Source organism: Diospyros lotus, chromosome 5, assembly GCF_014633365.1.
Source record: "Diospyros lotus cultivar Yz01 chromosome 5, ASM1463336v1, whole genome shotgun sequence".
In the NCBI taxonomy this organism is placed as follows: domain Eukaryota; kingdom Viridiplantae; phylum Streptophyta; class Magnoliopsida; order Ericales; family Ebenaceae; genus Diospyros; species Diospyros lotus.
Genome location: NC_068342.1, coordinates 6,950,653 through 6,969,257, shown reverse-complemented (window position 1 = coordinate 6,969,257; position 18,605 = coordinate 6,950,653). Strand labels below are relative to the sequence as shown.

The 18,605-nt window shown below is 32.4% G+C and overlaps 1 protein-coding gene and 1 non-coding gene across 3 annotated transcripts; one reads left to right on the top strand and one right to left on the bottom strand.

Moving 5' to 3' along the window:
• Window positions 1-2,116: 2,116 nt before the first annotated feature.
• Window positions 2,117-2,198, bottom strand: TRNAS-GCU (transfer RNA serine (anticodon GCU)). Its single transcript has one exon. It is a non-coding gene; the product is annotated as a tRNA-Ser (tRNA).
• Window positions 2,199-12,418: 10,220 nt separating this feature from the next.
• On the top strand, window positions 12,419-18,354 carry LOC127801854 (uncharacterized). Of its 2 annotated transcripts, none has more exons than XM_052337335.1 (3): window positions 12,419-13,268; window positions 17,410-17,604; window positions 17,811-18,354. In XM_052337335.1, the coding sequence occupies exons 1-3, from the start codon at window positions 12,699-12,701 to the stop codon at window positions 18,102-18,104; spliced, it is 1,059 nt and encodes a 352-aa protein (XP_052193295.1). In that variant the 5' UTR covers window positions 12,419-12,698; the 3' UTR covers window positions 18,105-18,354. The 2 variants fall into 2 exon arrangements, with proteins under 2 accessions (XP_052193295.1, XP_052193296.1); XM_052337336.1 differs by having other exon boundaries at window positions 17,419-17,604; window positions 17,811-18,352.
• The last annotated feature ends 251 nt before the right edge of the window (window positions 18,355-18,605 follow it).

Here is an 18,605-nt window from a genome sequence, read left to right as displayed (position 1 = left end):
GCCGGCGCGCGGGCGCAAGAGTGAGAGAGAGCCTGGGTCGCTGCCCTTGCCGACGCCAACCGCTGCGAGTCCCTTCCTTTATCTGCCTTTTGACGGCGATAAATGTGAGTGAGGTGAGGTATGACACTTTGATTTTTGAGTGACAACTGACGAGAGAGAAGAGCGCAACGATAGAAAATTAAAAATAAAAGAAAGAAGAGAAGATGTTAAGGCTCACACTCACCCGTTCATGATTATTTGGTATTATATATTATTTATTGTTAATAATATTTATAATGTAAATATATATAAATATTACTATTGTAATAGATTATTTGAAAGGTCTTATTTTTTTAAAAAACAAATTATAGAGAATATGATTTTAAATTTTCTATAATTTTGTTAAAAAAATTTCAAAACAAATTAATTATTTCAAAATAGATTTGAACAATTTAAAATTTACAAAGATAATTTTGGTTTCTTTTATAATTTATAAAAGTTAAAATTACTTGATAATGATAATTTGAAGAAAAATTGTTTAAATCTTAAAATTTTTCTAAAACATGATATGTTCTCTAATATTGATGATTTAGATTTATTTTTAGAATTAAAAATTTTAAAAGAGATTATAACCATTGAAATAAAGACACCACTTGTGATACTAAATTTTATAAAAAAAAGGATAATTTTTTTCCAAATGTATGGATGACTTATAGAATATTATTAATCATTCATGTTATTATAGTTTAGGCAGAAAGAAGTTTTTTTAAAATTAAAATTAATAAAATCTTATTTATGTTTAACTATGTCAAAAGAAAAATTAAGTAATTTAGATATATTATCAATTAAAAAAGATTAAAATTTAACTAATAATTTTACATCTCAAAAAATAAAATAAAAATTAAATTTTCAATAATTTTTATTATTTTTTTAAAAACCCCTAAACTGACTATCCCCTCCCTGAATGGTTTCTACCTTCCCTTCCACGTCTACTTCTGATTGGGACATGAGTTTCAGGGATTTATTTACTTTCTGTTCTGATTTTGTTATTTAATTTATGTTCTAACCATCAACCAGAGGGTGATGGAAGTATGAAATTTTAAGTTTGATTCTCATTTCTTTTGGGACATACCTTGTTTTTTATTTGTAAAAGAGTTCCTACTTTTTCTCCATTTTTATATACTGTTGTCTTAGATTGTAAAGAAACGAAAATGGGAAATGTTTCCGATACGAAATAGAAATGAGAAAACAGTATTTTTTTCAAAAAAGTAAGAAACGAAAATGAGGGGTAAACTGTAAATTTAAAAAATATAGGGATATATATGAAAAATAATTAAAAATATAAGTGTTAGAAAAAAATAAATAAAGGTGTATATGAAATTAGTTTATAATTTATATGATATAAATATTATTATAAGTTGCAAACCCTAATCAAATTTGCAGGTTGCAGTTGTTTGTTGAAGCTGAAGGTTTGGAGCGATTGTCGCCGTCGTCGACTCGAGTCCATTGTTCTCGCCGCTGGCCTGTCTCGTCGCTGACCCATCTCGCCACCTTGCCGCCAACTGCCTACCCATCTCGTCACTCGTCGCCAAACGCCTAACATCGAGTTGTCGACACATCGATTCGCCGCTTTGGGCACCACCTTACCTCTCACCGTCGATCCGTCTCGTCTCTCGTCGTCGACCGCCGCCTCTCATCTCTGTCTGTCGACCGCCGCCTCACCTCTCTCGCTGCTACATCCTTTGATCTGGCCGCCGCCTAGCCTCTCAGTGGTCGTTGTAAATCTGGTGAGCGACGACCCTCATCTTCCCTGCTGCAGGCGATTGCTTCACCACACTCGTCAGAAACGCATTTCCAACAAGAAACACGTTTCCCACAATTTTCTATAAATTGCGAAACGACCCCAGAATGTTTCGCAATTTATAGAAACGGCCCGAAAATTTTTTTGGGACCTCAGCATTATTAATGTTCCCTCGTCGATGAATGATTTGTTTAAAAGAATAAAAAAAAATCAAATTTCAACTATTGCTGGTGACTGAATTGAATTCTTATATAAAGAGACATGCAAAAATTACCGTTAACGGCGGTTGTAATTAATCAATGAAATTAAACAACACAAAAAAATTAAAAGCAATAGCGTCGCCTGAGAGATTCGAACTCTCGCGGGGAAACCCCATGTACTTAGCAGGCACACGCCTTAACCACTCGGCCAAAGCGACGCTCACGCTTACAGGGGACTGTCTTAAATTACAAATATCCACTCACAGAAAGTTCCGCCCCGCAATAACGCTAATGGTATTTTTCTAGTTACGATGCATCTATTTGTTTAAATATATTTTTATATAATTACCACACATAATAATCTTCTTTCTCAATATCGTGTACATTATTTTTTATTATGCTTTTTTTTTTCACCTAGAGTGTTCAAACTTTGCTAGACTAATCTCTAGGGACGGGTGACCTTTCTTCCTGATGCACCTCTCGGGTAAATTTAAATGCAAACGCAGTTTATAGACACTTAGAACTGGATATTCAGCGCAATCCATGCAGGACTTGCCTTCCAGTCTTACTATTACCTTCTAACTAATTGCTGCATTTCAAGTCGCCACACAAATTCGAATTCTGATACTTTATGTAAAATTTTAAATATTTTATCATTACACCATCCTGTGAGGGCTTTTTATTATGTTTTTTAGATGGATAAAGCTATTTGTACAGAATAAAGTATTAAGAAAGCTTTACAGAATAATAAAATGACCACTCCACATAAATCGTTAAGTTTAATCTACAAATATAAAAACATTATAAAACGTTAAGGTTCAGAAATTAAGTTAATCCACATAAATCATGATGGTAGATTAAACTTACAAAGCTGCAATTAAGGGTGTTCAAAAAAATCAATAAATCGCAAAAATCGACCATATCAAACAGTTTTTTGGGATGAGCGATTCGGTATGATTGAAAAATTCTCAAACTATGCAGTTTGTGATCCGAGGATTTCTCGATTTGATTCTTTTACAGAACTGGCTGAGTAGTGTATTAATAAAACATTTAAAAAATAAATTATAAAAGGTTCGCTGAAATTAAAAAATGGCCGCTGGTTCCCGAAGAAGGAATTCAAAAATGGCACGTCGAAGAAGAAAATGCACAGATACATGTCGCCTTCTTTATTGTGGGACTAGCGGTGGCGTTGGCTGCTATGACTGCGGTGGAGAACTCGAAAGGCTTGAGCTCAAAATTGGGGGCAACTATGGTGTTGGTGACAAAGCTCCTCGCATCATATTGCATCGAGAATGCTGAATTGGCGGGGTTGATCATGATCATGTGGCTGTTACAATGAGATCAGCAGTTGATATTTGCAGTCCTAGTGAGAGAGTGACTTTCACGGCGACAGCTGCAATAGGTATTCTTTTGATTCAATTTGTTCCTTCCCATTTTCATCTGCTTGCATCTGATTTTGATATGAGGAAGCACCAGACCATGGAAATCACATCAAACCACACTGCATTTTTGTGATTTCTGTACACCAAATTAGATCACACTAAATTAGATCACGTGGTTTGGTTTAACGCCAAATTACACATACGATTTGATGTATTGAAAATTTCCTAAATCGCCTGAACCGCACGAGAACACCCCTAGCTATAGTAAAGAAGTTGATATGAAATGGGGACCGCATAGTGTTGCCTGTGCATTGTAGGTGAAAGACAAAATACTTAAATCATTAAGCCTCACTTCTTGAAGTACCATTGTTTTCTCTTGCACTTGACCCTACAACCATGTATGCATCTCCTTACTTAGAAGTTACTGTATAACTTTTAATAAATATGTAGAAAGTAATATGGAGCTGATAAAGATGTTCCCAAAAAACTTGTAAAAGACTAAAAGTAACACTAGTAAGAGCACTTACTAAAGTTAATTGGTTAAGAATTCCACATTTTATATTTTGACATAATTGTCTGCATTCATCTTGGGAAAAGAATAACGAACCGAAAACAGGTTACCAAAATATGAGTAAAAAATAAACCATTCATGCACAGAAGTAAAGTGTCACTATGTATTAACAAATGCTTCTAATTGATACACTTGAAAAAAGCAATCAAGGACGCTCAAACAATTGTGAAAGATATCATGGCTCTAAAAAAAAAAGAAGAAGATATTTCCATTAATTTTAACCCCAACACGCATCAAGAAAACATTGCTAGAGGTGTAAATAATTCAATAGTATATCAGTAACAAGTAAAATTCATTTCTTTTTTTATAAGCACCAATAAGTAAATATGATGAAAAAATTCATTGGTTGTAAATAGTATTGCAAGTTTGGGTTGAGAAACAAGCAGTGACCAATATAGTAGTTGTTGGTCAAAACGATGATTAGACTTCACGCCTATAATAAAATTTACTCATGAAATAATAATAGTAAAAGGTGATCAGTTTAACCATTATGCATTCATTTCCAATAAAGAAGTGAAATGACTTGTGGAATTCATGATTTAAAAGTACTAATGTGATTCTTTCCATCTTGGATTGGAGTTGATTATTCAGTTAGAAACTAATGGAGAGAACATATAGCCACATAAATAAAATTACATATATCTAAGTGAAAATGGTCCTCCAGATTGTAGCAGTACCCACAGAAAATCATAGCAGCCTGCCCCCAACAACATAAGCCTTAATCCTATTAGATGGGTTGCCTACATAAATTCTACACCTCCAGTAATCACTATGCATCAATTGATATGGTCTCCTTATTGCCCAAATTTAATATTTCCAACATGATGTCCACTGTCCTTTCACCAATGGTGTAGGCACTGCCACCTTATGAGTACCTGAAATCAAAATATCAACATTTAAAAGGGATCGGGTTAGGTCTGTCTTACAAGGCAAATTTGTTGGAGCAACATAAACGAATTTTATGGCATCGGTTGATTTGGTTTGAGTATGGAGTTCCTACCCATTCTTTTATTTTATGATTAGCAATTAGAGGGTGATTATATACTCTTGACCGTGTTAACTTGTTCTTATCTTTTCCCTATAGATGTTTTTTTTGTAGGGTAAATTCTGAGCGGTACAACCATCTATTTTTTGAGTGTTCATATTCTAAGCAGGTGTTGTCATTCTTTCGGTGTTCAAAGAAATTTGGATGGCCCTGGCATCAATTTGAGACAAGAGTTCTATGGGTAACGGCTCGATGAAAAGGTAAGAGCCCATGGCATGTGTCTAATCAATTAGTTTTGTAGGTAATGGTCTACTTCTTGCGGTGTGAGCACAACAATCGATGCTGGTGAGGTACCAAGCGGTCTACGGACTAGCTCGTCCATCAAGTACAGTGTGCCATGTGAACATATATAGTTGGTCACCATCCATTTTCCCCTTTCGCTTAATAGCCATGCATTGCAGCATTTTTGGCGACTTCCAACCGACTAACACTCCTAGCTTAGATAAATCATTCTGCTTAGTAGGTTGGAGTGGGAAAAACCCCTATGCGTCACCTTAGTCAAATGATAGATGACTTCAAACATTAGCCATGAATTGGCGGTGTTGGATCTTTGTGTTGTGTCAGTAAATATCCTGGAGTTGCAAAACTTTGGTGACCAAAGCTAATACTCTCATTCGATCCTAGCTTTTACTTTGTATCTCATGTAGAATGGCTTCGATGCCTCTTGATCTTGCTTGCTTAGGTTTGTCGCCTACTTAGTAACTTGAAGCGGGCAAACCCCCTGTACATTTCCATAGTCAAATGGTATGTCAGCATATTTAGTAATTTAGAACAGGTAAAGCCCTTGTGTGTCTCTATAGTAAAATGATAACTCCTGAGTGAGATTCGATTTAACGGTTGAGGCCCCGAGTGTTTGTTCCAGTTCGTGCCCTAGGATTGGCTACTCAGCAGCAATCTTTGGTGACTCTTACTGTGTCATCTGTCTGATCCTAGTTTCTCACTTTGTACACATTGTCAATTTGGTGGCTCTATCTGTGGCTGCCTACGTGTTCACTGCATAATCCAGGTTTTCACGGAGCTTTACTGATTTGAATGATGTGTTTAAAGTGCCAATGGTTTTGGAGCTGACACTTTGATTTGGAGCTATAACTTAGTATTTCTTTCATGTTGCTTCTTTGTTTCTCTGTATTGTTTTGATCTCGTTTTGTGTAGAGATCTTGAGTGTTTTTTTTATTTAGTTTGTTATGTCATTGTGCGTTAGGGTATGTCCTGATTTGGGTTTTGTATAGACGTTTTCTATATCTATACATATCTTTTTACTAAAAAAAATATTTAAAAAATTTCTTAAAATTTCATTTATTACCCAAATTCATTTATTTTGTTTTTCCTTTTAATTTCATAAAATTCATTTATTTTCTTCTTAAGTAGTATATTCTAAAATTGATTCTGATTATAGTATCTTATTCTTATTTTTATTCTAAATATTCATTGTTATAAAATTTTTATTTTTTATTTTTTGTTACTATCAAGTAGAATTTTCAAGAAACATTTGAACCATTTGGAAAATATGGTTCTTAGCTTTAAAGACATACTAGTGATGAACTCGTGTATCACACGAGAGAGTTTAATTTAAAAATAAAAAATAAACTTATTATTTTAAATAATTTTAATAAAATTGATGATTATAATTTTTTTTAATCTTTAATTATTTATCAAAATTTAAGTTTAATTAATTATTCGTTACTTAATATGTTAATGGAGAATACTTTTAATTCAATATACTACCATTCAATGTGTTAAAGAATAATTAACACATTAAGTAGGTCATTTGACAAAATACTTATAAATTTTTTTATTTATTATATTATATTTATTTATAAATAAATATTATAAAATCTATAATATATCCACTCAAAGACGTTCGTTATTTTCTATTTATTTTATTATAGTTATAAATATAAATTAAAACTCTTATAAGTAAGAATCAATTTTTTCAATAATAACAAAATTTTAAAAATATGAATTTTGATTTCTTTCGTAATCTTAAAAATGTGATACCTTAAATATTAGCATTGAAAAACCCTAGCATTTGACAACTTTAAATAATTTTTTATGAATTTGTTAAGATATCACATTTTCAAGACTATAATATAATTATTAAAGTAATTAATAATTAATTAATCACTATATTTAATTTAATGCAAGTTTTTGAGAGAAAAAATTCACTATTGATTGACACTTGACAAAATATTTTGTTTGACTATCATATTTTAATATTATATAAATATATATAAAATAAAGATATAAAGATAATATTTTAAATAAATAGGCAATTTTCTATAACTTAATTAATAGTTTAAGTTGTCTGTTAATATTTCTCATAAAACCCATACAAATTTAATACAAATTTTAGAGGCAAAAAACAGTTTGACAGATTTTTGGAGGAAACAAAAATTTACAAACTATTCTACTTTAATATAATATATTATATATTATTATATTATACAAAGATAAGATTTTATTTAATGGATAATTTTCTGTGACTTAGTTAATACTTTAAATGTCTATTCATATTTTTCATAAATAGTATTTATTTTTGATTAATTGATGAAAAAATCTAACATAAAATATTTTTTTGATTAATTAATAACATTGAAAAATTCATGCAAGTTTAATATAAATTTTAGATGTAAAAAATAGTTTAGCAGATTTTTTGAGGGAAAAAATATTTGCATACTATTCTACTATATATTATATATGATATACAATATTTATATTATATTATATATAATATACAATATTTATATAAATGAACAATTTTCTGTGATTTAATTAATAGTTTAAGTGTCTATTCATATTACTCATAAATATTATTTATTTTTGATTGATTGACGAATTAATTAAATATTTAATATTCACATAATAATGTATTGAAAAACCTATGATTAGTATTGAAAAACTCATGTATTTAAAATCTATTATTAATTTTACAATAATTAGTACATATTATTTCAAAACAATTGAAAGATTTAAATTATTAATGCAAATTACAAAATATAAATTATTAATGCAATAAGTACTAAATGCAAATCATTGATGCAAGTTTTTGGGGAAAAATTTATTACTACTTATTATTTCAAAGCAATTGAAATATTTAAATTATTAATGTAAATTACAAAATACAAATTATTAATGTAATAAGTATTAATTGTAAATCATTAATGCAAGTTTTGGGGGAAAATTTCTTTTTTCAAGACTATCCTACTTTTTTATATATATATATATATAAAGATTATATATAATATTTATATTATATTATATAAAGATAGAATTTTATATAAATGAACAATTTTCTGTGACTTAATTAATAGTTTAAATGTCTATTCATATTCCTCATAAATAGTATTTATTTTTATTGATTGACGAATTAATTAAATATTTAATATTTACATAATAATGTATTGAAAAATCCATAATTAGCATTGAAAAACTTGTGTATTTAAAATTCATCATTAATTTTATAATAATTAGTACATATTATTTTGAAACAATTGAAATATATTTAAATTATTAATGCAAATTACAAATATAAATTATTAATGCAATAAGTACTAAATGCAAATCATTAATGCAAGTTTTGGGGGAAAATTTTATTACTATTTATTATTTCAAAGCAATTGAAATATTTAAATTATTAATACAAATTATAAAATACAAATTATTAATGCAATAAGTATTAATTGCAAATCATTAATGCAAGTTTTGGGGAAAAATTTCTTTTTTCAAAACTATCCTACTTTTATATATATAAAAATATGTTATAATAATAGATTCTATGTACGTAGAATCCTTCAAAATATTAGTATTGAATCTATTTAATATCTCTTAGTCTTTTTTGTAGATATCATTATTTGAAAATCCTTTTATTTCAAAGGAAAAATGATGATAAAAATTGGATGAATGAACATAGAACTAATAGAAGGTACATAGATGGAGTGGAAGAATTCTTAAGTTCGGAATTTACTAAAGCAAGGATCAAAGGAAAAATAACATGCCCATGTAGTGGAAATGGAATGTGGGCAACTAGGGAGGAGGCAAAAGATCATTTGATATGGTTTGAATTTATTAAAGGATATAAAAAATGGACAACTCATAGAGAAGGGTTCATCATTTGTGGGATTTGAAACACATGCACGTAATGACCTCTTTATGAATGATGAGATGCATGAGCTATTACATGATGCATTTGGCATCCCAAATGAACATGTAAATTAATATTGTAATGAAGATGACCCAATGAATATTGTAGAAGAACCTAATGAAACGAATGAGACATTTTATAAGTTGCTTCATAAAGTTAAACAAAAACTCTTCCTTGGGAGTAAGTTTTAAGTTTTCATTGTTATCATTCCTTGTTCGTCTATTTCACATTAAATTTCTTGGAAATTGGTTGAACAAGTCATTCCTTGTTCGCCGATTTTTAATAATTTAGTTTGATTTATGTCTTTATCGATTTGTAAGCGAATGTACATTTGATAATATGTTGGTCATTTACAAGAGAAGGAAAAATGGAGTAAAATAATTTAAGTATTAAAATTTATTTAATTAGTATCTTTATGATTTAACTATCCTACTATTGGACTAAAACTTGAAATTGTTGTTGGGGACGTTCTAACTTTAGATTTTGACCCATCCGACGGTCTTTTCTTTCTACTTAGTTTCATCTCTCTTTTTCTCTCCTTTTGTTTTCCATTCTTCTATTTATGATGAGTTTTACAAGTAGTGTGCAACTGTTTGCATTTTTGCTTTATGTTACTTTTTTGTTAAGGATGCTGCTACATATTGAACTATAATTTTGTGGATAGGTTCAAAATAGAATTTGTTTGAAAAGTATAAACAACACAAATCAAATTGTAACAAAGGGAATTGTCTAAAGTATTGATCCATTCTCACAAGTTGGTGGATCATGACTAGGACTTAATTGGTGTGAAGTAGATATTCAAGTGGCCGTGGAGTAGGATGTAGAATTGATAAGAAGATATAGAATGTTTGAAACCATTAGAGACGCCATTGGAGCACATGTTGCTTAGTCATTGTCCTTGGTACAATTATACTTTTATATTGTAGATTTCATCTTTTTTTTAAAAAAAATTTATTTTTATTTTACTAAAATATTTTTACTCTCTTTGTGTGGGTTGAACATGATGAAAGTGATTAGAGTTGAATAGACCATGAAGATTAGTTATTTTTTTTGTTATAAAGGGTGACAAATGATGGTGATTGTTACATTTAGGAAAATACTATTTGTATAAATAGTTGTGTTATCGAGAGGATGATCGAAAATGCCAAATGACATAAATGCCCTCACCTAATTTGCAAATTCACCACCCCTGCCCTTGGTTGTCTCCTCTCTCATCTGCCATGGTTGCATCTGGCAAGCTCTACCTCGCCTCTCCTCATCGCCTCGCCGACCGTCGATGCATCCTCTTGTTGCCCTGCTGCAACACCTCACGTGACTACAGCTGCATCTTGTCATCGCCCCATTGCAGCGTCTAGCGCAATTGTCGTTACATCCTATCCTCGCCTCGCCACAATGCCTCACGCTGATCGTTACTGCACCATCTCATTGCCTCGTCGCTACTGCCTCTAGATGAAGCCCGATTTGATGATCGATGATTAAGTTCGATTCGATCATTAGCTCTGTCATCGCATTGGTACAAGTAGAACGGTCCTTACATTTATGGACTTTTGAAGTAACTCTTTTTTGTGACAAATCAATGGTGGATACATTGTATTTTGTTTAATGACTATTGACTTTGACTAGATTAAGTACCAACTCATATTTTATGGTTGGTTTTTGATTATTTGTGTATTAAGATTAAGTTCATTGTTTCAATATAAATTTAGTTTAAATGATGTTTGAATTCGTGAAGTGTCTTGGGTTTGAATTCATGAAGTGTCTTGGGTTATAGATTGATTTGTCATTAAGATGTATGGGATACTATTAAAAATGTACATGATTTATTATATTTTCAAAATACATTTTGATTCATGAAGTGTATTGGTTTTGTATATGTATATGTGAAATGATTTTATTACGTGGTTTGGATAAGTAAATTAGTTGATGATATTTATGATTATATTCATTGATATCAGGTTTTAGTATTCATAAATTTGTTATTCACCTCTACCCTTCATGGAAAAAGAAATTGAAATTTTGGGACGTTTTTAAATGTCTTAAAATCACATATGATAAATTATTTTCGAGGCACTCTAAAATGCTCTAAAAGAGACGAGTCACTTAAATTTGTCGTTGTTTTCAAGATATTTTTAAATATCATTACATGTAAATTAAGGGGATACCTTGATGGATTTACACAATATTTATAAGTGTCTTAATAAAATTTTGTGGTATGATTACATGACGTATTTTGTTAGCATCTTAATAGTTAAAATATCCTAATAAATTATATATTAGAGTTTTTTTAAATGTCTCTTAATTAAATTTATTGTAGTTCATAATTACATAAAATTGTTTTTCCAATAATTAAAGCCATAGGCTTTTACGATTCATTTCCGGCGTTGGAATGCGAAATGCAATTACACGTTGGGGGCGGGGACCGGGGTTTTTCATGATTGTGAGAATGAGAGGAGGTGGTGGAATTCATCATGAAATGTCTTCAACTTCATGTAAAAGAATTCCAAATTGGAATTCATCATGCATTGTCTGTCTTCATTTATATATTATTTTTTGTATAAGTGAAAGCCACTCCTGTATACTACTATTTCTTTCTACAACCCATTCCCCTCTCAATCATCACTGCATGCCCATTGCCCACCCTTCCATCTCAATCCATCTTCTCTTAAGATCCAAGCATTCTATACTTAAACACCAGTAGAGTCTCCAGTTCTACTATATTATTTTCATTACACTTTATAAAACCTTTTTCCAAACCTTCCGTTCACAAAACGTAAACTTTTAGGGGCGATTAATACATGAAAAATGATTTGAATGCTGATTTAATAAGTCAATTGGGTCGAGTGGCACCTGTATTCAGCCCACACACACAAATTATGATGTTTAATACATAGAACCATCACTTCCTTTCAAATTAAAGTTAATAATATGTATATATAGATATTAAAAGCAATTTATATATAATATAAACGTCTTATCTTGTTATATTATTTATATCAAACAATATAATATTTATTCCACACAAATAAATTGAGATTATATATAATATAAATATTATTATTCATATAGAACAATATGATATTTATTGGACACAAACTTGAGAGAGAGAGGGCGGGGGGGCTCACACACCACCCCTATAACCGACGTCCGGCAATAGCATGCAAGCAACATTAGCAAATTTATATAATATAATATAATATAGGTAAAGTTAACGTGAGAGGTTTGGGTCAGCCTTGTTGGTAAAGATACCATATATATAAATATATCTTAATCTAATCTAAGCTACAAAAGAAAAGAAGCCTAAAGAGTGCTAGCTTTGCTATGATTCCTTGAGAGTGAGAGAGCCATCAAAAGGAGTAAAGGACCAACATTCGGCGTAAAGCAAATTCTGCATAGTTAAGTTAATCCGTAATTCTCGGATGGCTTCGTCTCAGCTCGGCTCACCACTTACCACCCTCCGCAATGCAGCTGGCTGGCTCAGCCGGCTAGCTCCATCCGCAAAAGCAACGTCTCCTTTTAATGGTTTAAAAACCCACTCTTTCCCATGTCTGAACATCTCTTCATCACTGTCTCTGAGAATTAATGGCTAACCACCGGATGGACGCCGAGGAGGAGGCACTGTTCCGGGCATATCCCCAGGCTCTCTACTTCGTGCAGAGCCCGTCGACGGTCTCCCACGCCAACAGCTCGGACCTCCGAAACATTGCCGCCAACGACTCCTCGGCCTTCCACTCTCCCCACAATCCCGCTGCAGCCGCCGCCGCCGCCAGCGGGGGCCAAGATGCCAGCCGCCTGGAGCTCTCCAGGTACTCCTCCTCCCGCGGCTCCAACAACTCCTTCTACCACTGCAAGAAGCTTTCCTACGATCTCCAGAGCCAGGGCACGGGAGCCGGAACCGACAACGGGGAAAACGGCCGCCTGGTGGGTAGGGTCAGTAATGAAGAAGACGATTACGAGGATGAGGAGGAAGGGGGTTTGTACTTTGGAAGGAAAGGGGAAGGCGGGTGGCAGAGATACTTCTCTTTCCGGAGGTCGTCGTCGTTGGCTTGGATTTGTTTGCAGCTGCTATGGAGATTACTGGCTAGCTTGGTGGTAGCTGTGCTCGTTTTCTACATCGCCACCAAGCCGCCGCCTCCCAAGGTGTCCATTACGGTACGTAACATAGAACTGCAACCTCAGCATCATCTTATCTGACATGCATAAAAATATAATACATTAAAATACAAAAATATCATTCAAAATATTATAAATAAATATCTAAATATTAAAAAAAAGATAAAAAATCTGTCATATATTAAATGATATAATATAGCAGTCAGATAAAGAAAAAGAACAAAAAAAAGAAAAAGAAAAAGCTATCCCATGTCATATGTAGGTGTGGCTCCAAGATTTGTTCCTTAATTTTTTGGTTAATAAACTCCTATTCTTTTCATTATGGCTTCGCATGCACATGACACATCTGCATCCCCCACCCCCACCCATTATTTTGTCGAAGTTAAATGGACATCAATTTCTACAAGATGCAGATGCTGCATAATTTATCTTAGTGGGCCAAAATCGTTTTTATAGAACATGTGATCGAGATAAGAGTCTAATACTGTCAATATTTTTACGCTTATAATACTGTGATTAATGATTTTGAATTACTTGGAAAAAGAGAAATGATTAATGTTGAACAAGTGCTAATTAAAGAAATCACATCATCATTATGGATGTGTTTTTGTATCCAAAAGGACCAATAATTTTGTACCATTGCTACGTACAAATAGGAAATTGTTGTTACCAATTAACCCATGAAGAGGGGAGTGTATGGGCCGGGCCTAGGCCCATTTTGAACCATCTCCAAACGGACCAACTCCGTTCATGAACTCTGATTAAATTGGAGGAGGATGCCGGGCTCAGCATGTAGGCCCATGGGCCATGGCCTAATAAAAGGCAAAAGGCATATATATGCTCTTCAACTTTACTCTTGGAGTCATTTAGTCCCCTTTAACTTTAAGGTTGACTTTTTACACCCTTAACTTTTAATTTTGGAACAATCACACCCTTCACCTTGTAATTGGGTGCATGTGAGTTACATGCTCTGTGCAATTGGGTCGATAACGAGGGAAGTTAGAGGTGGACCGATGGCAAGGGAAGCGAGAGATTGGTCAGTGTAAGAAAGAGGAAGTAGGGAGGCAATAGATTGGTTGGTGTAAGAAATAGGAAGCACAGTTGTGATAAAAAATTAAAGAAGCACAATCGTGATGGAGGTTGATCGATTCGTCGGTGTGAGGAAAAGAAAGCACAGTCACAATGGAGGTCGGTCAGTCGATTGATTAGCGTGGGAAAGACCAGAGATTGGTTGATCGACAATGACAGATATTTGCGTAGCAAGTTAGAGGTTAGTCAATTCGTCCGCATGAGGAAAAAGAAGCACAATCTCAAGGAAGGATAGATCAGGGTTGGTCGGCGATAAGAAAAAAGGGTCGATGAAGACGAGAGGTTAATCGGGTCAAGAAAAGCAAGAGGTTAAATAGCGGTGGGGTAGGCAAGAGGTTGGTCGGCGACAACCAGGAAGGCAAGTAGGAAAGGCAAGAGGTCAATTGGCAACGATAAAGAAGGCAAGAGATCGACGATAGCGACAAGGTATGGAAGAGGTCGGTCAGCAAAGAGGAAAACAAAGGGTCAATTGGCGACGACGAGGAAAAATGAAAAAAAAAAAGTTGAAAAATTTAGTCATTACACATTCTTCAACCACGAGTGAAAACCACGCACTATGCTGATTAGACAAGAGGTGTGTGATTGTTACAAAATCAAAAGTTAAGTGTGTAATTGTTCCAAAATAAAAAATTCATGGTATAAGAGATCCATTTTAAAGTTGAGGAGATTAAATGACTCCAAGAGCAAAGTTAAGGGACATATTTATGCCTTTTGTCCCAAATAAAATAACTTTTAGAATAGATGAAAGTTATTTTCATTGTTGAACTATATGCTTAATTTCATTGTTTTAAGTTATCTATTCTTGCTTTTAAAATTTTAGAAAAAAATAAAAAAAAGTCATTTTTTTAAAAATTGTGTTTTTTATGTTTATTCTTTCAATTTCTTCTATTTTCATCTTCTCCAACACACTTCATGTTCGTTTGGTAACACTGATATTTCTACTATCATGATATTTACTACAAACTATGACACAATTTTTATATAAAATCATTTATATATATATAGAAGTATCAAAAATAAAATTGCTTAAACACTTTAAAGGTACTTATAAAGAAATAAAAGATCTCTATTTATTTTTTATTATAGAAAACTAAGTAATTATAAAAGTAATGGTAAAAATAGATAAATAATATAACATGTAAGAATATTTTTATAGTTATAAATATAAAATCATGCTTTATTTATTTTAATTATACGGTTAATTGAAATATAACAAATTATTATTAATTTTATGTTTAAATTTCATCAAAATTTTTAAAATTTTTATTATAAATGAAAACTTTTTAAATATAAAATTAATTAAATCAAAAATAAAATTTGGTGCTTTACTTGGAAGTACTAGGCAATACCCCCAATATTCTTAAATTTTAGTTAATACGAGTTAATATTTAGATTACAAGGAAACAATTATTATTTGGTACCATTAGTAATACAATGTATAACAAGCTAATATGGTATGTCATCAATAATTAGTTTTTTTATTTATTTTCTTTTCAATTGGTTCATTTTACACATCTTAAATAAATAGATAAAAATTAACAATAAAATGAATTAATTTTTAAACGCCAAATGTATAAATTCACTAATCAACTTTCATCTTTTTTTTTATTATGCCACCCTCAACTTTACTTTATTCTAATTGCATCCATAAACCAGTCAATATGGCGTAAATTCATCCCTCAACTTTTATATTCTTTAATTGTATCACCTTAACTTTGTTTAATTAGTTTTAGTTGCACCTTTGAACTGACAAATTTCACATTATATGAACACTTAGCCAGCTTGACTCACAATTCTCAATGTGCACTTGCTTGATAGAAAATAATGAGTTATTAGCATTAATAATGTGAATTTTATTTGTATTAAAAAATCTAAAACCAAAAGAAGAGATAAATCCAATTTCTCTCTTTCCTTTTCCTTCTTTTTAAACAAAACATCTTTGTAACATCAAAATTCACTCACCAAAACCAAAAGAATTAAGCAAATCCCCAACCCAATTCCTAATCCAATCACCCCGCCTTCATTATCATTGTCACCTTAATTATTCATCGGAAGACAAAACAAAAATAGAAGCAGTGTTATTTGATTAGGTCAAATTAGGAAGCTTTAAAACCAAAACAAAAATGATATTGAAAGTTTGAATTCTATTTCCATTAACATCGACAATAGATTATACTGTCAATCCAAATCTTGAGATAACAGACCTCAAGTTATTATAAGTGCTTGAATATCATTTTATAGCTCCAAACTAGCTAAGTGTTTATATGGTGTGAAATTAATTGATTCAAAAATATAATTGAAACCAAATAAAATGTGAAAGTTGGAAGGTAAATTTATACCATATTAGCTGATTCAAGAGTCCAATTGAAACTAAACAATCTAACAGTTCTACAAAAATTGAGGGGGGTATATTTTTGCATTTGGCTATTTTTAAATTAATCATATTATCGTTGTCATTTCAATGTATTATCATTATCATCACATGATGTTGAAGCCATATCATCAAAAATATCGGCTTCACAAGTCACAACCTTCACCATCATTATAAATGAGGAAACCATGAATGAATAAAGCCATATATGTACATATGGCATGGACCATTATTGGGTGATGATGCACTCAACCCACATTGCTAAGATTGAGATTGCACTGTCCCTATTTGTTGCCAAGTCCAAGTCCACCATGGAAGCCATAAGAGCCTTTTAAGGCGTGGCCATGTGGTACCAAATTGTCGCGTCCAGATACTGTACATAAAATTGGTGGCGTCACTTCACCCACATCCCAACCCTAACTTTAGCAAACCTGGATTAGGACCAAGCAATTTTAATCTTACCTTCCGTTAATTAATTTGCCTTGTGATTTTTGTGGCTTCATGTTCCTATTTGTTTTGTCTTTTTTTTTTTTTTTTTTTGTCATTTTTTGCAATCTTAAATTATGAAAACTTTTAAACTGTAATTTTGTTTTTATATGCTTTTTTTCACGTATGACAAACATTCTTGAAAATAGTGATTTGATTGCCATTATTATTATTATTATTATTATTATTATTATTATTATTATTCCATAATTGTAGAGTTGTAAATTGAATTAGTTGTTGCAGGTGGCAAGAATAAGGCCATTCCGACTAGGGGAGGGAGTGGATGGGTCTGGGGTCACAACCAAAATCCTCACCTGTAATTGCTCCATTGATCTTCTCATAGACAACAAATCCAAGCTCTTCGCCCTTCGCCTTCAGCCTCCGCTCATCCAATTGGCCTTTGCCACTCTTCCTTTGGCTATCTCATACGTAAGCCCATTCTATTTTACTTCATTACCTTAATTATACGCATGCATGGTCACTAAACTCCGAGTCAATTGATAGGTTAAGTCAAGAGTGGATATAATTACGAGTCGATTATTAAGTTAATATTATTTATAAAAATCAAAGACGTGTATGCTAATAAATTAGTAGAAACTAGTTGAGTCAACCGACCCACTTTGTCGATGGTTCAGGGTCCGAAACTATACGCCGAGAGCGACGGTCCAACCTCGTTTCAACTGTCGGTGGCAACGACGAACAAGCCGATGTACGGAGCCGGAAGAGCCATGCAGGACATGCTGGACATGAAGGGGGGGCTGCCGCTGGGGCTTCGCGTGAGCTTGAGATCGAGCTTTCGGGTGGTTTGGGGGCTTATAAAGCTTGAGTTTCATCACACAGCCGACTGCTTGTTAGTCCTCCAGAAAGCGTACGACAAGAAGCGTCGAAGCCAAGCCTATAATAGCAGCTGCGTTATAACTTCCACTTGAGAGTTGAAAGTTTTATCTCAGTTCATGATTAAGCAAAGATAATTGACTAATTAATTATACACCAAGAGAAGTTAATTTATGTCATGTGGCAGTGAGCTAGCTAGTGTATGAATGGTTTTTCTTGATTTGAACATTCTCGTCAATTGGCTTATATATTTGCACATAGATGTCCACAAAGAAGGGTTCATTAGGGTTCCCGGGGCTCTGCCTTTTATATATTGGCTTATTGGATTGAATTTTAATTATAAACTTTATACCATTATAGCAAAATTTCATAATCCAAATCACGTGACACACTGTTAATGACTTCGCATATGGTGTTGTCACAATCAAGAAGTATCTTTGAGGGGAATGAAAAGTTCAAAAGGAATGTCAATTTTAAGTCTTGTAACTAAAGAAAGTAGTAAAATTACATTGATCGATAGATTTTAGGGGCGGCTCTTGATACTTAAATTAAATTAGGGAAGGATGATTCTTGAGGAAAGATGTAAATAAGGACGA

Excerpts from the sequence above, each read along its gene's own strand:
- LOC127801854 (XM_052337335.1), top strand. The coding sequence starts at position 12,699 with ATGGCTAACCACCGGATGGACGCCGAGGAGGAGGCACTGTTCCGGGCA. Across the intron at positions 13,269-17,409 it reads CTCCCAAGGTGTCCATTACG|TTGTTGCAGGTGGCAAGAAT; the intron begins GTACGTAACATA and ends AAATTGAATTAG. Across the intron at positions 17,605-17,810 it reads TTCCTTTGGCTATCTCATAC|GGTCCGAAACTATACGCCGA; the intron begins GTAAGCCCATTC and ends TCGATGGTTCAG.